The sequence below is a fragment of the Erythrolamprus reginae genome, chromosome 2, assembly GCF_031021105.1.
Source record: "Erythrolamprus reginae isolate rEryReg1 chromosome 2, rEryReg1.hap1, whole genome shotgun sequence".
Taxonomy (NCBI): domain Eukaryota; kingdom Metazoa; phylum Chordata; class Lepidosauria; order Squamata; family Dipsadidae; genus Erythrolamprus; species Erythrolamprus reginae.
The window spans coordinates 47,798,333-47,815,208 of NC_091951.1; the positions used below are offsets into that span (position 1 = coordinate 47,798,333).

At 42.8% G+C, this 16,876-nt stretch overlaps 1 protein-coding gene across 1 annotated transcript in view; it reads right to left on the reverse strand.

Moving 5' to 3' along the window:
- Window positions 1-4,105, reverse strand: part of LOC139160335 (zinc finger protein 208-like) — a 59,906-nt gene extending 55,801 nt beyond the window's left edge. Inside the window, exons 1-2 of the mRNA XM_070738099.1 lie at window positions 3,823-4,105; window positions 2,354-2,369 (exon numbers count right to left, since the gene is read on the reverse strand). Of these exons, the coding sequence (XP_070594200.1) occupies window positions 2,354-2,369; window positions 3,823-4,012 (206 nt within the window). The 5' untranslated portion in view covers window positions 4,013-4,105. The remainder of the gene's footprint in view (window positions 1-2,353; window positions 2,370-3,822) is intronic.
- Between the last annotated feature and the right edge of the window lie 12,771 nt (window positions 4,106-16,876).

Here is a 16,876-nt window from a genome sequence, read left to right on the forward strand (position 1 = left end):
TTTCTGTGGAGCTTCAAAATGGACTCCTGTTCTGCTGATCTGCTTCTAAAAGAGTGCACTGGTCAGACAGATAATCCTCGATTTCTGTTCTGACCCCAGTGGAGGCCAATGTTTCTATCTCCTGAGTAAGACAGTTATCATTGCTCAAATGGGGCTACCTTTGAAAAGTGTTCGGAAACTTCAGATCGTGCAGAATGCGGCCGCGAGAGCAATCACGGGTCTTCCCAGATACGCCCATGTCTCATCAACACTCCATGGTCTGCAGTGGCTGCCGATCAGTTTCTGGTCACAATTCAAAGTGTTGGTTATGACCTATAAAGCCCTACATGGCATCGGACCAGAATACCTCCGGGACCGTCTTCTGCGGCACAAATCCCAGCAGCCGATTAGGTCCCACAGAGTTTTCCTTCTCTGGGTCCCGTCGACTAAGCAATGTCGTCTGGCAGGGCCCAGGGGAAGAGCCTTCTCTGTGGCAGCCCCGGGCCTCTGGAACCAACTTCCCCCAGAGATCAGAACTGCCCCCACCCTCCTCGCCTTTGGTAAGTTGTTGAAAACTCACCTTTGCCGCCAGGCATGGGGAAATTGACACCTCCCCCAACTACTTGGGTTATGTATGGTTTGATTGGGTTGTGTGATTATTTTATTATCAGGGTTTTTTAAACTGTTTTTTAAATATTGGATTTGTACATTGTTTATTATTGTTGTGAGCCGCCCCGAGTTTTCTATTTTATTATCGATACTGTATGTAGTAGGTGATACTGATTTGGATTAATGCATAAATGGAATTGAATTTAGAATTGTTGGGGAGATTAACGATATTAATGATTTTTAATTGATTGAAAATAGAGAATATTCTCCGAAATGAGGGCGCTGCCGGGAGGGACCCCCGCGAGAAACGCCTACCACTGGGCAAGTGATATAGGGCGCGTGGCGGCAGCTGAGGAAAAGGAGGCGTGTGTCAGTGCTCTGTGTATCCAGATGCTCGAGAAAGCCCGTGGGGCAGCCTTGATCGGCCCGAGTGCTCCATCAGTCCCCACCCCAATCGTGCAGCCCGAGAGAAAGAAAAAGGGAGATTAAAGCGAGAGAAAAACAGAAATTTGAGAAAAGGAAAAAAGGGGAAATTCTAAATATTCTCTATTTGCATGGACTGTGGGGAGAGAGTGACAGGAGCAGGAATAAGGTAATTCCCCATACAGAGATACATCTGGTTAAAAATCTATGTTAATTCTAGATTTAATTGATTAAATCCATGGATTTTCTTTTCAGGAGTTTCCTGCCACTCAGTTGTTTCTTTCCACTTCATTACAAAATGTTTAAAATGTCCTTTTCTGACATTTTTTTAAATAAGCAGCATCAGAGTCATCACCCAACAGTCCATGCGCTTACATGACTTCCTCCTTTAATGGATGTTCCTATGGGAAGTAAGACTACTAGTCTGTCTGAAATCTGGGTAGATCTTTTTATTACCAGCCAGTTGATTCCTGTAAGTAAAAGTCTTGCCATACTCTTTGCTGTTATATGGCTACTCCCTGTTCTGCTTGACAGCGGTTAAGCATCAAGGAAGACAAAAACACACACACAGACTGAAGGTTTCTGAAAGATAAAATATATTGCTTTACAAATTGAATGAGAGCCGCAATGATGGCAGAAGAATGTCTTTTTATGAGAAAAAGGTCAGGGTTATCTACCAAGCAGATAACAAATGTCCCAAACCCTGCGGGGGGGGGGTATTATTGACTCCCTTGGAGAGGGTCTGCAAGTTGGGCGTCCTGCTCGATCCATAGCTAACATTAAAGCACCATGTTTCGATTGTGGTGAGGAGGGCATTTGCCCAGGTTCACCTGGTCCACCAGTTGCGGCCCTATTGGGACAGGGAGTCACTGCTGACAGTCACTCATGCCCTCATCACCTCGAGGTTCTACTACTGGGTAGTAGCCTAATCCTGATTATATGAACCTTAACCTGGTGGGAAACTGTAGGAAAAGTTAGTACTGGTTTAACGACAGTACGTAACCAACATGACTCTGACAATAAATTGGAGCTTTGAAGAAGGCCAAGGTCTGGACTCTGTTTTATGTCTCAGATGTTATTTGGAAGGCTTACACTGCTTATTAAAAAATATCAGAAGAAGGACATTTTAAACACTTTGTGTGTAATGAAGTGGGAAGAAACAACTGAGTGGCAGGAAACTCTTGAAAAGAAAATCCCAGGATTTAACAAATTAAATCTAGAATTAACATAGATTCTTCACCAAATGTATCTCTGTACGGGGAATTACATCATTCCTGCTCCTGTCGTCTCTCTCCACAGTCCATGCACTTATATGACTTCATCCTATGGGAAGAAAGTCTACTAGTTTGTCTGAAATCCTTTCTGCACGCCATGGATTTCTGTGGGTTTCTCTCTGTGTAGATCCTTTTATTACCAGCCAGTTGATTCCTGTAAGTAAAAGTCTTGCCATCCTCTCTGCTGTCATATGGCTACTCCCTGTTCTGCCTGACACTGGCTGAGCAGCAGATAAAGACATAAACACACACAGACAGTGGAAGTTTCTGAAACACAAAATATATTGCTTTATAAATTGGCTGAAGAATGTCTTTTTATTATTAATTAATTAATTACGTATGCCGCCCCTCTCCGAAGACTCGGAGCAGCTTTATGACCAAAAGGTCAGGATTATCTGCCAAGCCGATAACGAATGTCCCAAACAGAGCAAGGTTTGTAAAGAATGCCTCCAAACTGAGCTGCAGCAAAGGAATTCACTCTATTGTTCAATAGCTACAGTCTTTCAGAACAAAGGTGTCCAAAAACTGGGCTGTTTTCCATGGATGCAACATGTTGGCTCAGAGCGGGAAACCCAGATCCGTTTCATTGTCTTTTAAACCACAAATGAAAACTCCTGCAAAAGGTTCTCCCACAAAGACTCCCCTTTTACGCCTGCTGCAGGATTCCCCAATTACTCCCAGCTGTGATTAAGATCTTCTGCATCTGCGCAGCTACTCATGTTGCCCCATAATCCTGCGCACTCAGACATTGAGAATGGGGCCATTAACCACCCCCTCCTCATCTGACCCAGATGAGGCTCTAACTGGGGGTTCCACAGACACTGCAGGGGCCTCCACCTCTACCTCTCCAGCACTTTCACCTTCCATCTCTCCTTCCCCTCACCATCTGAACCCTCCGAGAGCCACACAGGTCTCCGATGCTCCGACGGACATGGCTCATTGGGGTCAAAATCTGTTATCAGAGGAGCTAGACATGAGCCAACCACAACACTCCCCTGTGTGGATCCTTCTATGAGAAGTAAGATAACTGTTGGAACTAAAACCCTTTCCATACGTCGTGTACATGGCTTCTCCCCTGTGTGGGACCTTTGATGGGAATTATGACTAGTCTGTTGGCTAAAGCCCTTTCAACACTCCCTATATTCATATGGCTTCTCCCCTGTGTGAATCCTTTGATGGCATGTAAGATGAGTATTTTGCCTGAATCTCCTTCCACACTCCATCCATTTTTATGGCTTCTCTCCTGTGTGGATCCTTTGATGGGGTTTAAGATGACTGAGGAGACGGAAGCCCTTTCCACACTCTAGGCATTTATATGGCTTCTCCCCTGTGTGGATCCTTTGATGGGGTTTAAGATGACTGAGGAGACGGAAGCCCTTTCCACACTCTAGGCATTTATATGGTTTCTCCCCTTTGTGGATCCTTTGATGGCGTGTAAGATCATTGCTTGTTCTGAAGCCATTTCCACACTCCGTGCATTTATATGGCTTCTCCTTTGTGTGGATCCTTTGATGGTGTTTAAGATTACTGAGGAGACTGAAGCCCTTTCCACACTCCATGCATTTATATGGCTTCTCCCCTGTGTGGATCCTGTGATGGGAAATAAGATGAATATTTTGCCTGAAGCTCCTTCCACACTCCATGCATTTGTATGGCTTCTCCCCTGTGTGGATCCTTTGATGGGTTGTAAGATCTTTGCTTATTCTAAAGTCCTTTCCACACTCCATACATTTGTATGGCTTCTCTCTTTCTCTAGAATGAGTGAATGTCCCACTGTAATTTTTTCCACTGTCTTTGCATATATAGTCTTCTGGTTTGGGTTCAGTTGGATAATATTCATTTACATCTAATATGTCTTTGAATAGTCCTGCGCCTTTCCTAATATATTTTTTCTCTATTTTTCCTGGTTGGTCAAGAAAGCTTTGCAACTGAGCATCAACTGAAGATGACATTTCCTTATTCCAATTATTTGTTGGGTTTTTCTTCTGCCTTTGTTGTTCAGTTTGATTTTCAAGTTTCTCTGTTCCGTTCCCAAGTCTGTACTTTTGGAATGGTTCATTCGACTCTTTATACCCTTGCCCACTATAACCTTTAAAGGAAAAGAGGAATAAAAATGTTAGCAAGGTTAAGAAAAAAGGAGAAACATCCCATAAAGCATTTGTAGAAAACCTAAGATTTATTGGAGGTGGGCCAATTCCGGAAGAGCCCTCTGAGAATTAACTTTGAAACAAAATGCCCTAATTCCAAGACTCAAGATAGAAATCAAATGGAAGCAAATTTATTAAACCAAAATAATTAATTGAATTGCAATCCTTCATAGCACTGATTTGGAACACCTGGGCCAAATAATATGAAATCTCGGTAACAGAGTTTAGCATTACCTGAAACCAAGGAATTACTTTATCACTGACAGGTTTAAATCAAAATAGAAAAACTCAACAGTTGACAAATGGCACAGGATTCCTCTAAGCAGAAAGCCATTGATCTACTTCTGTACTAGAAGCAACAAAACAGCATATCTTTTCCTTCTCCCTCTCAAGAGATGACCTTTATTTGGAGATATTTAAGTAAGAGACAGCCAATGGCATCAAACCACATCATGTCTTCCTGAACTCTGCCTGGAAAATAGAAAATCTTACCTAAAGAAGCCGTGTTTCTGTAATTTTCCAGCATGACTTCCCAATGCAGATCTTTTTGGTGAGGATCCAGCTGAGACCACTCGTCCTCAGAGAAATAAAGAGCCACATCCTCAAAGGGCACAAGACCCCCCTGGAAAAAAGAGTACAGAATAGGTCTGGGAGGGACGGCAAGATCTACCCTTTTCTTTAGGAAAATTGTGCACTAAGGTCTATGCTTAGTCGGATTCCAGGATTGAGATGAGAAAATGGACAGAAGAAAAAGGATTTGACTGAAAAAATATTTTAGGCAGCTTTTATGAGATCTGATATATAGAGCGCTGGTGAGACCACATTTGGAGTACTGTGTTCAGTTCTGGAGACCTCACCTACAAAAAGATATTGACAAAATTGAACGGGTCCAAAGACGGGCTACAAGACGGGCTACAAGACGGGCTACAAGAATGGTGGAAGGTCTGAAGTATAAAACGTATCAGGAAAGACATAATGAACTCAATCTGTATAGTCTGGAAGACAGAAGGAAAAGGGGGGACATGATCGAAACATTTAAATATGTTAAAGGGTTAAATAGGGTTCAGGAGGGAAGTGTTTTTAACAGGAAAGTGAACACAAGAACAAGGGGACACAATCTGAAGTTAGTTGGGGGAAAGATCAAAGGCAACATGAGAAAGTATTATTTTACTGAAAGAGTAGTAGATCCTTCGAACAAACTTCCAGCAGACGTGGTTGGTAAATCCACAGTAACCGAATTTAAACATGCCTGGGATAAACATATATCCATTGTAAGATAAAATACAGGAAATAGTAAAAGGGCAGACTAGATGGACCATGGGGTCTTTTTCTGCCGTCAGTCTTCTATGTTTCTATGTTTCTATCTTTTGTTGCCATTCAGTAAAAGATCCATTTTCTTCTGGATGGATTTGGTAAAGTGCCATCAATACCCAGAGACACAAAACTCGTCATATAGCAAGGAAGCTTCAAATAGTCTCAGCCATTGGATGAACGGGAAACAAAGAAACAGAACCAGGGAGAAAACAAATCTAATAAATAATTTCCCTTCTCTTACTTGAGTTGGAGGTTGAACCATAATTTCATCTTCACCATAAGGAAGAATCAGCTTCCCTCCATTCTCCCCTGTGAGGGACACAGAATTATAAAATTAAAATTAAGAAAATAGGAGGAGAGGTGCTGTAATAGCAAAGACATAGAGAAGATGAGCCAGCTGAGATCTCCATGGGGAATGAGGGAATCTTGTATTACCTGTGCATGTACCTTGATTTTTGTCATGTTCAGTAGGCCTCAAGAAAAACAGTTCCCTAGGGGCATCAGATTGATGCCTCTTTCCCTCAGGATCTCTGTTCTCCACAGTGAAGGGCTTGGAATATAAGCCAGAGAAAAGAAGAAGAATGAAAGGACCACATAAACCATGACATGGATTCTTGTTCTGTTCTTTCAACACCAACTGAAAGCACCCAATGTCCATCAGTTAGGTTGGAATGGAAGAAAGAAAAGTTTCCCAAACCTTTCTTCTAGGATTGGATAATGGAACAACATCCTTCAAGAATTAGTGAAATGTTATGAATGTCAGAGAACTGGTAATTTTTTATTTATTTATTCATTTGTCCAATACACAATACATATGGAAGAGAATAGACACGAAGTAATATATATATAAAGATAATATGTAAAAATAGAGGAGAAGATATATGAAAGGAAGAAAATATATATGATATATGAGATAAAGGAAAGACAATTGGACAGGGGAGCATAAACTTCAAAAATATTGTTGATTACATCTAAACTCCTTCGAGGCTCCTGAGATGAAATTATCTCACCTGCCACTCAACCTGCTCCTCCTTCTCCTCCTCTGCCTGGCTCAGGAGGAACCTTCCACCAGGGCCACCGCCTGAGAGGTGGTCTCTGCTCCACACTCCCGCACCCAGCTCTCCATCTGCAGGGGCAGAAGCGCCAGGAACTGCTCCAGAACAACCAGGTCCAGCATCTGCGCTTTTGTGTGCTTTTCTGGTCTCAACCATCGATTACAAAAGGAATGGAGTCGGCTGCAAAGTCCTCGGGGACCCTCATCCTCTTGATATTGGAGGCTCCTGAATTTCCAGGCATGAACTTGTGAAACGATGGTTTCCTCCTCCAAGATCTTCTGCCCAGATCTCCCCCAGATCTCCCCCTGGCTCCCAGACTTAGAACCAGAAGGGCTTTTTCCTGTTCTCTCATATGCCAAATGGCTTTCCATTCTTTCTCTGTCCTATTACACAATTGCAAATAGGTTGAAGGAATCTTGAGACTCTCCAAATGCTTTTTCATTCACTGGAGCATTCATCTAGCCTGAGAACAAACTCTTTGTTGAAGAGAACTTTGTCTCTATGAAATGCTGTAGAAATCGCTTCCAGTTTAGGTATCTGAGACCGAAAACCAAATAAAGAATTAGAAAATGGTGCATTTAACAGTTGAGTAATAATCCTACTCCTGGAAGGAAGTATATTTCTGAGCTATTGGAGGATTACAGTGGCACTGAGCAGTTAGTTTCTATGTATGTGTTGCAAACTATGGACTTGACCCTCATTAAAATTTATGATGAAAAACACTGAATAAATGCATTTGAGAACAGTTGTTTTTCTATTTCTCTCTCCCTCAAAGAAGGGTGTGATTTTTAAAAACCAAGAAAAATATATACACCCTAAAAAGGAGCGCATTAAAGAGCAACAAAGTTGATTAAACTGGAGGATAAAACAGGTGAAGAACTTTTTAAAACTGGGTATGTCTATGCTGATGAAAAGAAGGACGAGGGGAGAACAATTAACAAGTGGAACACCTTGCCTCCAGAGGTTGTGAGTGCTCCAACACTGGAAGTTTTTAAGAAGGGATTGGATAACGGTTAGATAGCCTGGAGTCGGCTAGCTTGAAAAAAGCACAGAGAGGCATGTCAGGAACAAGGAACTGTATATTCAGCAACAGCACAAGTGAGGCAGAAGTCGGAACAACGGAGGATGACAGCTCCCTATTTGTAGGGAAGCTGTAAAATGAGGGGCCAATGGGAGCAGTCCTTTTATTAATTAGATTATTAATTAATGATTAAATAATATTTATTTATTTATTTATTAGATTTATGGGCCACGCTTCCCCTCTCAGACTCGGGGCGGCTTTTCTCCTTCACTCCTGTTTCCCCCCCAAAGCAGACTAGAGATTCTACTTTCTCCCTTGCTTCCTCCTGGCTCTTAGGCAGAGGTGGGCTGCTAAAGTGGAACGGTGGTGTGTGTTTGCTCCTGTGGCTCTGAGTCACGGTTCAAGTCCAGAGGAATTATACTACTGCACCTATACCTGCTATCAGGGTTCACACAACATGCCAATCCCAGAACACATTAAGAAACCATGAAAGTTCACATAAAATGAAAGCCAACGAAGTGAGTCTTGCTTAGGATGTTCCATTTCCCTTTATTCAGGGCTTGCTTTTTAAGAGTCAAATTACATTATTATAAGCAGGCAGGTTCACAAAGATTGCCTGAAGCCCAAAGAGTAACTGCAAGTGGTGAATTTGTGTGAAGCACAAGGGTTAAAGGAATGTAGATTGGGATTATTTCCTGGTTCCTTTACCCTTTGTTGGAAATCATAATAAATAATAATAATAATAACAGCAAAAGAGGGGGAAGGAACCTTGGAGGTCTTCTGGTCCAACCTCCTGCTTGGGCAGGAGACACTCCACCACTTCAGACAAATGGTTATCCAATCTCTTCTTCAAAACTTCCAGTGTTGGAGCGTTCACAACCTCTGGAGGAAAGCTGTTCCACTGATCAATTGTTCTAATTGCCAGGAATTTTCTCCTTAGTTCTAAATTGCTTCTCTCCTTAATATTCTTATGGATTAAGTTCCAAGTGGGGAAAAAGAAACTGGATTCATGGAGGTTGCTTGGAAAGGAGGTTTAATGGTGGAGAGGAGCACATGGCATGAGCTTCTGTCCAGAGAAGGTAGATCACATGTTTCCAGATGTTAGGTGTGTGTTTGTGTGGAGAAATTCTGGAAAGTTCTTTGTTTTATGTTCTATGAGGCCCTGTCCTGAGCCCCTCCTGCTTCTTTGCCTGAAATGCACTGATTGGCTGTCGGATTCCCATGGTGCCACGCAAAGGCAACAATGTAGGCTGTGTTTTTGAGTTTGGGTTTGGCTGGCCCTTTGCTGGGTGATGGTAGAATGAAAGCTCTTCGGGCAATTCCCAATATGGCTCTGTCAGGAGTTGGTTTGTTATGTAGAATAGATTAGTCCATCTTTTAACAAAGGTGAGCTGGGCCATTCCTTGATGGACACATTGACAAAAGTGGGGGCTACTAAGAGTGAGTCTTTTTTTGTTTCCTAAAATCATGTTTCTGGTGATATTCAATATAATCTGCCTTTTTAATATTTCCTAGGATATTTCATTTTTTTCTAGGAGACGGGTGGGAGTTAACTTCCTACACCTGCTAAGACACATTGAACTGCAGAGGATCCAGGCCTTATTTTAGTCTCATCCAGCACATAGTAAGAATACAGGCACAATCTTCTGCATCTCCTTCTTTGTAAAAGGTTTCTTCTTTCCTGCTTGTAATTTGCCATGTAAATTCGCCCTCTGCCCCTACCGAGCTTTTCCCAGGAAGTGGGGTGTGACTGCCCCCCCCCCCCCATAATACCCTCCTTCTTCCTGGGGATCTGGATTTCTTTCTGTGGACAACACAATTGAAGGCAAAACGGCTTTTCTGGCAGTCTGCTTCTCTCCCCCCCCCCCGCTTGTTACGAGCATAGAAAAGGGGGCAGGGGCACATGGGATCTGGGCTCTCCCACTCGGGACACAGAAGACTGAACCTGGATGAGGACATATATATTATGTAATAATAAATAAATAAATACATACATACATACATACATACATACATACATACATACATACATACATACATACACATCAATATATCTTACTTCTTCAGCGTGAGAACCTCCTGCCTCCCTCTGAATGGGAAAACATCCACCAGTCACCCAGGACCACAGCTGGGTTTCTTCCCTTCGCTTCAAGACTTTCCTCCAGTTGTACCTCCTGCAAAACTCAAAGGGTTAACCAGAGAGAGTGCAGAGTCCTAGAGAGGCAAGATTAAGAATGTCACTTCCTTTTCACCCTCCTCTGGAGTCCACCTCTCGCCCTCCAGTGCTTTAATGTTGAAGTGCATGGATTTTATTTTATTTATTGGATAAGAAAAATTAGAATACACATGATTTGAATGCATGTAATGAATATACCATAAATAAAAAGGAACATCAGGACAGAGACGATAGGCACTCTGGTGCCCTTATGCATGGACCTTCTATACCTCTTTGGAATGGGGTGAGGTCAACAGTAGACAGTCTAAGGTTTTTATAGTTAGCTACGTAGCTAGTTTAGTTTTTTCTCTAGAAATATTTTTTGGTGGATTGTAGCTCCCTTATTGATATAGGTAATTTGTTTTTCCTGGTGTTGGTGATTATTAATGGTTTGTATAGTTTAATAATTCTTTTTGACTTCAAGCAAGAAAATGTTATAATGGTCATCCTTAACTGATGTGTTACAGCCAGAAAATAGAGTTTTGCCAATCAAGAGATCAGAGGTCGGTGTCTATGAGATCATAGCTGGCTTTTTTGAAGTTGCAATTGAGTATCCCATCATTATGGTGACTTTTGTAAGGTCCTATACTGAGACAAAATTCAATCATGCTGTAGTCACTGTTGGAAAAGGCTTCTATTGTTTGTAGTCAGTAATTTTAAACTATTACAGAAGATGAGATCGAGGCAGTTGTTGAGTCTAGTGTTAGATACTAATTGATCTAGCCCCAAATTAGTAAGGGTATTGTATAGGGTTGTATGGATAGATACATTTGTTTAGGGTGAAATTAGGGGCGTGCATAAGTGCCCTAGAGTGCCTTCCATCCCCTGTCCTATTGCTCTCCTATATCTCCTATACCTTTCTTCTATTCCTATATCTCTTCTTCTAGTCTTTCATTGATATATTTTATTCCTATATCTTCTCTTCTTTCTTAGATATATTTTACTATGAGTATATCCTCTATAACCTTCATTATGTATTTTACTATGTGTATACCCACTAAAACCCTAATGGAAAAAGATCACTCAATAAATAAATTAATAAATTAATAAGAGGTAGATTGAGGTCACCAAGAAAGATAATAGGGTATGTGCAAGGAGGCTACCCACATTAGTAGTGAAGTTAGTTAGTGAAGTAGTGATGTTGCTTTCTCTTTGCAGAGGGACCTCCAAATGGATTGTACGTAGATTGCAGCTACTAATGCAAAGAAGGAAGAAAGGTACATTTTTGATGGGGACAGGTGTTTGTCATGTCCACCCTGATCAGGAAGCCTTCTCAATCCAAGTGCTTTTAACTATTTTAGACCTATCGCAACCCTCCATATTTAAAACTTGTACTCCTGCATAGAGGGGGGGCCAAGGAGCAGACAAGAAATGGAATTCTGTCTTTTCACACAAGGCGCTCAAACTAATCTTGACACTGCATCCCAAAAAAGAGGACAATTGTGTTGTTCCCAATTGGGGTTAGAGCCTGGTGCCGAGGCCAATGGAGAACACCAGACACGAGTTGCAAGTGTCCTTTCATTTTATTGAAGTGCTGCAAGGAAAGGGATACTGGCCAAAATACCAAAGAACCATCCCAATAGAATTAAGAAAGCTTTATATGTTTTCACCAAAGCAGAAGGGGGGATATAAGGCATAAGGCAGGATATAATCAAAATATCATCTAATAAACATTTTTGTAATGATCTAACAATTATTTTATAATTTCTGGTGGTCTGTAGCAATGTTCCCTCTAATTTTTTTTCGGTGTGGGCCGAAAACTATAATGTCTGAGCGGCACATTTTCATGCCTGGGCGTGGATCGGTTAGAAACAAAAGGGAGTCATGTGACCTGAGGACACACAGCAACGGTCATAAATATGAAACAGCAGTAAAGTTTTGATCAGTCACTTTTTTCACGACCGTTGCAACTTTGAAGTCAGTAAATGATCGAGAACAACCTGCCTTCCCCCCTAGATATTTCTGTGGAGCTTCAAAATGGACTCCTGATCTGCTTCTAAAAGAGTGCACTGGTCAGACAGATAATCCTTGACTTCTGTTCTGACCCCAATGGAAGCCAACGTTTCTATCTCCTGAGTAAGACGGTTATTATTGCTCAAATGGGGCTACCTTTGAAAAGTGTTCAGAAACTTCAGATCGTGTACAATGCGGCCGCGAGAGCAATCACGGGTCTTCCCAGATACGCCCATGTCTCATCAACACTCCATGATCTGCACTGGCTACCGATCAGTTTCCGGTCACAATTCAAAGTGTTGGTTATGACCTATAAAGCCCTACATGGCATCGGACCAGAATACCTCCGGGACCGTCTTCTGCCGCACGAATCCCAGCAGCCAATTAGGTCCCACAGAGTTGGCCTTCTCTGGGTCCTGTCAACTAAGCAATGTCGTCTGGCAGGGCCCAGGGGAAGAGCCTGCTCTGTGGCAGCCCCTGGCCCTCTGGAACCAACTTCCCCCAGAGATCAGAACTGCCCCCACCCTCCTCGCCTTTGGTAAGTTGTTGAAAACTCACCTTTGCCGCCAGGCATGGGGAAATTGACACCTCCCCCAACTACTTGGGTTATGTATGGTTTGATTGGGTTGTGTGATTATTTTATTATCAGGGTTTTTAAATTCTTTTTTAAATATTGGATTTGTACATTGTTTATTATTGTTGTGAGCCGCCCCGAGTTTTCTGTTTTATTATCCATACTGTATGTAATAGGTGATACTGATTTGGATTAATGCATAAATGGAATTGAATTTAGAATTGTTGGGGAGATTAACGATATTAATGATTTTTAATTGATTGAAAATAGAGAATATTCTCCGAAATGAGGGCGCTGCTAGGAGGGACCCCGCGAGAAACGCCTACCGATGGGCAAGTGATATAGGGCGCGTGGCGGCAGCTGAGGAAAAAGAGGCGTGTGTCAGTGCTCTGTGTATCCAGATGCTCGAGAAAGCCCGTGGGGCAGCCTTGATCGGCCCGAGCGCTCCATCAGTCCCCACCCCAATCGTGCAGCCCGAGAGAAAGAAAAAGGGAGATTAAAGCGAGAGAAAAACAGAAATTTGAGAAAAGGAAAAAAGGGGAAATTCTAAATATTCTCTATTTGCATGGACTGTGGGGAGAGAGTGACAGGAGCAGGAATAAGGTAATTCCCCATACAGAGATACATTTGGTTAAAAATCTGTTAATTCTAGATTTAATTGATTAAATCCATGGATTTTCTTTTCAGGAGTTTCCTGCCACTCAGTTGTTTCTTTCCACTTCATTACAAAATGTTTAAAATGTCCTTTTCTGACATTTTTTTAAATAAGCAGCATCAGAGTCATCACCCAACAGTCCATGCGCTTACATGACTTTCTCCTTTAATGGATGTTCCTATGGGAAGTAAGACTACTAGTCTGTCTGAAATCTGGGTAGATCTTTTTATTACCAGCCAGTTGATTCCTGTAAGTAAAAGTCTTGCCATACTCTTTGCTGTTATATGGCTACTTCCTGTTCTGCTTGACAGCGGTTAAGCATCAAGGAAGACAAAAACACACACAGAGACTGGAGGTTTCTGAAAGACAAAATATATTGCTTTACAAATTGAATGAGAGCCGCAATGATGGCAGAAGAATCTCTTTTTATGACAAGAGGGTCAGGGTTATCTACCAAGCAGATAACAAATGACCCAAACCCTGCGGGGGGGGGATTATTGACTCCCTTGGAGAGGGTCTGCAAGTTGGGCGTCCTGCTCGATCCATAGCTAACATTAAAGCACCATGTTTCGGTTGTGGTGAGGAGGGCATTTGCCCAGGTTCACCTGGTGCATCAGTTGCGGCCCTATTGGGACAGGGAGTCACTACTCACAGTCACTCATGCCCTCATCACCTCGAGGTTCGACTACTGGGTAGTAGCCTAATCCTGATTATATGAACCTTAACCTGGTGGGAAACTGTAGGAAAAGTTAGTACTGGTTTAACGACAGTACGTAACCAACATGACTCTGACAATAAATTGGAGCTTTGAAGAAGGCCAAGGTCTGGACTCTGTTTTATGTCTCAGATGTTATTTGGAAGGCTTACACTGCTTATTAAAAAATATCAGAAGAAGGACATTTTAAACACTTTGTGTGTAATGAAGTGGGAAGAAACAACTGAGTGGCAGGAAACTCTTGAAAAGAAAATTCCAGGATTTAACAAATTAAATCTAGAATTAACATAGATTCTTGACCAAATGTATCTCTGTACGGGGAATTACAACATTCCTGCTCCTGTCGCTCTCTCTCCACAGTCCATGCACTTACATGACTTCACCCTATGGGAAGAAAGACTACTAGTTTGTCTGAAATCCTTTCTGCACATCAAGGATTTGTGTGGGTTTCTCTCTGTGTAGATCCTTTTATTACCAGCCAGTTGATTCCTGTAAGTAAAAGTCTTGCCATCCTCTCTGCTGTCATATGGCTACTCCCTGTTCTGCCTGACACTGGTAGAGCAGCAGATAAAGACAAAAACACACACAGAGACTGGAGGTTTCCAAAACACAAAATATATTGCTTTATAAATTGGCTGAAGAATGTCTTTTTATTTTTAATTAATTAATTACGTATGCCGCCCCTCTCCGAAGACACGGAGCAGCTTTATGACCAAAGGTTCAGGATTATCTGCCAAGCCAATAACGAATGTCCCAAACAGCAGAAGGTTTGTAAAGAATGCCTCCAAACTGAGCTGCAGCAAAGGAATTCACTCTATTGTTCAATAGTTACAGTCTTTCAGAACAAAGGTGTCCAAAAACTGGGCTGTTTTCCATGGATGCAACATGTTGGTTTAGAGAGGGAAACCAAGATCCGTTCCATTGTCTTTTAAAACACAAATGAAAACTCCTGCAAAAGGTTCTCCCACAAAGACTCCTCTTTTACGCCTGCTGCAGGATTCCCCAATTACTCCCAGCTGTGATTAAGATCTTCTGCATCTGCGCAGCTGCTCATGTTGTCCCATAATCCTGTGCACTCAGACATGGAGAATGGGGCCATTAACCACCCCCTCCTCATCTGACCCAGATGAGGCTCTAACTGGGGGTTCCACAGACACTGCAGGGGCCTCCACCTCTACCTCTCCAGCACCTTCAGCTTCCATCCCTCCTTCCCCTCACCATCTGAACCCTCCGAGAGCCACACAGGTCTCCGATGCTCCGACAGACACAGCTCATCGGGGTCAAAATCTGTTATCAGAGGAGCTGGCCATGAGCCAACCACAACACTCCCCTGTGTGGATCCTTCTATGAGAAGTAAGATAACTGTTGGAACTAAAACCCTTTCCATACTCCATGTACAGTGATCCCCCGAGTTTCGCGATCCCGATCATTGCGAATCGCTATATCGCGATTTTTCCACCCGATGACGTCACTCCCTTCCTTTCTCATCTTTCTTTCTCTCTCTCTTTCTCTATCTTGCTTCTTCCTCTCTCACACTCTCTTCCTCCCTCTCTCATCTCTTTCTTTCCTTCTCTCTCTTTCTCTATCTCTCCCCCTCTTGCTCTCGAGCGGCAAGCGAGCAGGCGGGCGAGCGGGTGACGGGCAAGCGCCAAGCGAGCAGCCGGGTGGGTGAACGGGTAAGCGGCAAGCGGCAAGCGATCTTGGGGTTTCCCCTTTGCCTGGGCGGCGGGAAGACCGGGGAAGGTTCCTTCGGCCGCCTAACAGCTGATCTGCTCCGCCTGGGCAACGGGGAAACCCCATCTTCGGCTCCTCGCTGCTGCCGCGCTGCGGAGCAGATCAGCTGTTGGGCGGCCGAAGGAACCTTCCCCGGTCTTCCCCGCTGCCCACACGCAAACTCCATCATCTGCGCATGTGCGGCCATGGAAAAAGGGGCGCGCATGCGCAGATGGTGTTTTTACTTCCGCAGATGGTGTTTTTACTTCCGGACCACTACATCCCGAATTATCGATTATTGCGAGGGGTCTTGGAACGGAACCCTCGCGATAATCGGGGGATCACTGTATATGGCTTCTCCCTTGTGTGGGACCTTTGATGGGAATTACGACTAGTCTGTTGGCTAAAGCCCTTTCAACACTCCCTATATTTATATGGCTAAAATGATTTAGCTTTACTAGATAAATGGTCTAAGCAATGGAAACTGCAGTTTAATGTTTCCAAATGTAAAATAATGCACTTGGGGAAAAGGAATCCTCAATCTGAGTATTGTATTGGCAGTTCAGTGTTGGCAAATACTTCAAAAGAAAAGGATTTAGGGGTAGTGATTTCTGACAGTCTCAAAATGGGTGAACAGTGCAGCCAGGCGGTAGGGAAAGCAAGTAGGATGCTTGGCTGCATAGCTAGAGGTATAACAAGCAGGAAGAGGGAGATTATGATCCCGCTATATAGAATGCTGGTGAGACCACATTTGGAATACTGTGTTCAGTTCTGGAGACCTCACCTACAAAAAGATATTGACAAAATTGAACGGGTCCAAAGACAGGCTACAAGAATGGTGGAAGGTCTTAAGCATAAAACGTATCAGGAAAGACTTAATGAACTCAATCTGTATAGTCTGGAGGACAGAAGGAAAAGGGGGGACATGATCGAAACATTTAAATATATTAAAGGGTTAAATAAGGTCCAGGAGGGAAGTGTTTTTAATAGGAAAGTGAACACAAGAACAAGGGGACACAATCTGAAGTTAGTTGGGGGAAAGATCAAAAGCAACATGAGAAAATATTATTTTACTGAAAGAGTAGTAGATCCTTGGAACAAACTTCCAGCAGATGTGGTAGATAAATCCACAGTAACTGAATTTAAACATGCCTGGGATAATCATATATCCATCCTAAGATAAAATACAGAAAATAGTATAAGGGCAGACTAGATGGACCATGAGGTCT